The sequence below is a fragment of the Protobothrops mucrosquamatus genome, unplaced genomic scaffold (genome assembly GCF_001527695.2).
Source record: "Protobothrops mucrosquamatus isolate PMUCROS unplaced genomic scaffold, P.Mucros_1.0 scaffold262, whole genome shotgun sequence".
Lineage (NCBI taxonomy): Eukaryota > Metazoa > Chordata > Lepidosauria > Squamata > Viperidae > Protobothrops > Protobothrops mucrosquamatus.
This window is the reverse complement of record NW_015386609.1, coordinates 283,769-286,744: the sequence shown is the minus strand read 5'-3', so window position 1 is coordinate 286,744 and position 2,976 is coordinate 283,769. Positions and strand designations below refer to the sequence as shown.

The following is a 2,976-nucleotide window of genomic DNA, read 5'->3' as shown; positions in this document are numbered from 1 at the left end:
CATCATCATCATCATCATCATCATCATCATCATCATCATCATCATTATTATTATTATTATTATATAATAGACTGCTTACAATGTACACACGCCAGTGTTTACGCTGTAGTTCTACATTTCAAAGTTATCATTTCAATGAAACCAAAACACAACTCACACCATAATAATGGCAACTGACATGGTAATCCTGCTAAAATACATGGGAAAAGCCCATTGAGGGGCAAACGAACTTGGGGTTAGGTCTCGATGAATTCGGAGAGGAAAATGGACATTGCCAATGGACTTGGCTCTCATTGGTATGCTCAAGAGGGCAGTGACTTTTTGAGTCTGCTTTTATCTATGGTTCCTGATAAAATACATGGAAAAAACCCATTGGGGTGACAGGCAAAGCCACATAAGGTTAGGGTTAGGTCTCCATGAAATCGGGGAGCAAAATGGACATCGCCAATGGATTCAGAGAGCAAAGGTCTGCTTAGGAGGGAGCTGAATTTCCAAGCCTGCCTTATCTGTATTGTCTGGAAAAACACATGGGAAAACCACTTAGGGTTAGGTCTCCATGAATTCGGAGAGCAAAATGGACATTGCCAATGGATTCGGTGTGCATGAGTATGCTTAGGGGGAGCGCTGACCTTTCAAGCCTGCCTTATCTACCTTTCCTGGTAAAATACTTAGGAAAATCCCATTGGAGGGCAGATCCATTTAGGGCAGTGATGGCGAACCTTTTAGAGACCGAGGGCCCAAACTGCAACCCAAACCCCACTTATTTATCGTCGGGTGCCAGGTGGGCGTGGCCCACTGGGTGGGCGTGGCTGTGGTGGTCATGGCAGACTGGGTGAGTGTGGTCACCACGATGTTGCTCGTGGAGAGGGATGCCTGTGGGGGCCGGGCAGGATTGGGGGAGATCCAGGGGGTCTCTGGCAGGTGGGGCGGTGGGCAGGAGGCTCATCCTGCGAGGTGAGGCGAGGCAAGACGAGGCAGGGCAGGGGTGCCATTGTGGCAAGGCAAGGCAGGGGTTGGGGTGGCTGCTGCCTGATACCACTGCCCCCCCCTGCACACAGAGACCAGCGAGCACATGGGTGCTGGGATGCATCCGGCCACATGGGACCTTGGCGACTTAGCAGGTGGCTGGTTGAAGAGGGACGGTTGCCATCTCCAGGGCATGGCGCTCGTGCCCACAGAGAGGGCTCTGAGTGCCGCCTCTGGCACGCGTGCCATAGGTTCGCCACCACTGATTTAGGGGATTAATCTATTCATTTATTGGCAGGCTCCCTCCTGAAACTTGAAGGGAGATTTTTTTTAAAAAAAATAAAAAATAAATAAATTATACATCTTATCAATTTTCTGGAAGACTGATATTTTAAATAGTGTTTTTAACTGAACATTTTCAAGCTTCTAATTGTAAAGACTGGAGGGATGAATGGCCTGTAAACTCTCCCTCATTATGGGCAAAAAAATGCAAAGGATCTTTATCGCTCAGGACTGGACGGGCGGCCTCTTACAATATTGCTTTTCTGCTCTTTGTTAGTCAGCCCGTTGGGATTCTCACTGATACACAGGGAGTGACCCTAGCAATTCCAGTAGGTTTACTTTAAGTAGGAAATTCTGGTAGGTTTGCTTTAAATAATCTCCTGGATAAAAATTGTGGTAAAGTAGGTGTGTCCTACCAACAACTGTTTAGCTCATATAGGACCCATTTGGGGTCAGCCAGGAAAACTCTGCTCAGAGGGACTTGAACATCCAACTTTTTTCCATCAGTGGAGCCTGCTAAATGCTATTCTCTGGGCCTTATCAATTGTTGTAGTGTCAGAGTTAGAAGACAACCAAGTTTGGCTGCCTTCTGAAACGGTCTTCCTAATTTAGCTCACTAAGAGATAAGCTCTTGAGATATAGGCTGAACCTACCCTCAGCACCATCTTGACAGACTTTGTTCTTCAGGGAGAAACTCAAGATGGTGAGTAAAGACCTCCTATCCATCGTTGCTCTATTGAATTCCTTGCAGCGGTGAGTTTTGGCTGAATACTTCTCTCTCTGTCTTTTTCTATCTGAGTACCACATCAACTTTTAGCTGAGGAATCTACATACATTTTTTTTTAGCCCTTAGGGTGAACAAGCAGTTGTTGGGCATTTATGCATGCAAAAAAAAAAAAAGAGCAAGGATTCATGATCCAATCTTGTTGGAAAGATCTCATATTTCAGTGAGGGTTGAACATAGCTGTCGTTATCCAGCTCTTGGTGCCACTGTTAAAAAAAAGCAAGGCAATTGTAGAAAGCCTCTGAATAATTATCTGTATCAGAATGAACCAAAGTAAAAATTGTGCCATGTTTTAAGGCATAGTCTGCCTCTGCTTTAACCGCTTCCAGGGATAATCCTGATTTTTTTGAAAGCTGTTTTGTTTTGGTATTTGGATTGTTTGGATTCTTTGCTTTGCATGGGGACACCGTGAAAAAGAAGGGTTGATGGAAGCAAAGAAAGGGCTTTTTTGTAATGGGTAGGGTTCTCTCTCTTTCTCTCTCCCATCCATCCATCCATCCATTCATCCATCGAATCTACAGAGGGTACAGGAATTGAGAATGTCAGAAATGTGATGTATCTTATTTCTTTCATGCTTTACAAGAATGTAGGAGCTTATTCATCTGTTTGGTTGCTCTATGGCAGCGTTTCTTAAAATGCGGTCCTAGGTCTCTTACAGATCCCCCAAAACAGTTTCAGAGCTCCTCACAATGTTTGCCAGATATGGAAGATATTTGCAAAAGCAACCTAGAATTAAGGAGAAACTTCCTGATAGTGAAGACAACCAGTGGAACAGCTTGCCTCCAGAAATCGTGGGCACTCCCTCACTGGAGATTTTTAAGAAGAGGCTGGACAGTCACTTGTCTGAGATGCTATAGGTTCTCCTGCTTGAGCAGGGGGCTGGACTAGAAGACCTCCAAGGTCCCTTCCAGTTCTATTCTATTCTATTCTATTCTATTCTATTC

General features: G+C 44.9%; 1 protein-coding gene across 1 annotated transcript in view; it reads left to right on the top strand.

Annotated features, from left to right (window-relative positions):
• Positions 1–246: 246 nt before the first annotated feature.
• MYL7 (myosin light chain 7) overlaps positions 247–2,976 on the top strand; it is an 8,707-nt gene continuing 5,977 nt past the window's right edge. The window contains exons 1-2 of the mRNA XM_029283885.1: positions 247–296; positions 1,936–1,951. Of these exons, the coding sequence (XP_029139718.1) occupies positions 247–296; positions 1,936–1,951 (66 nt within the window). The remainder of the gene's footprint in view (positions 297–1,935; positions 1,952–2,976) is intronic.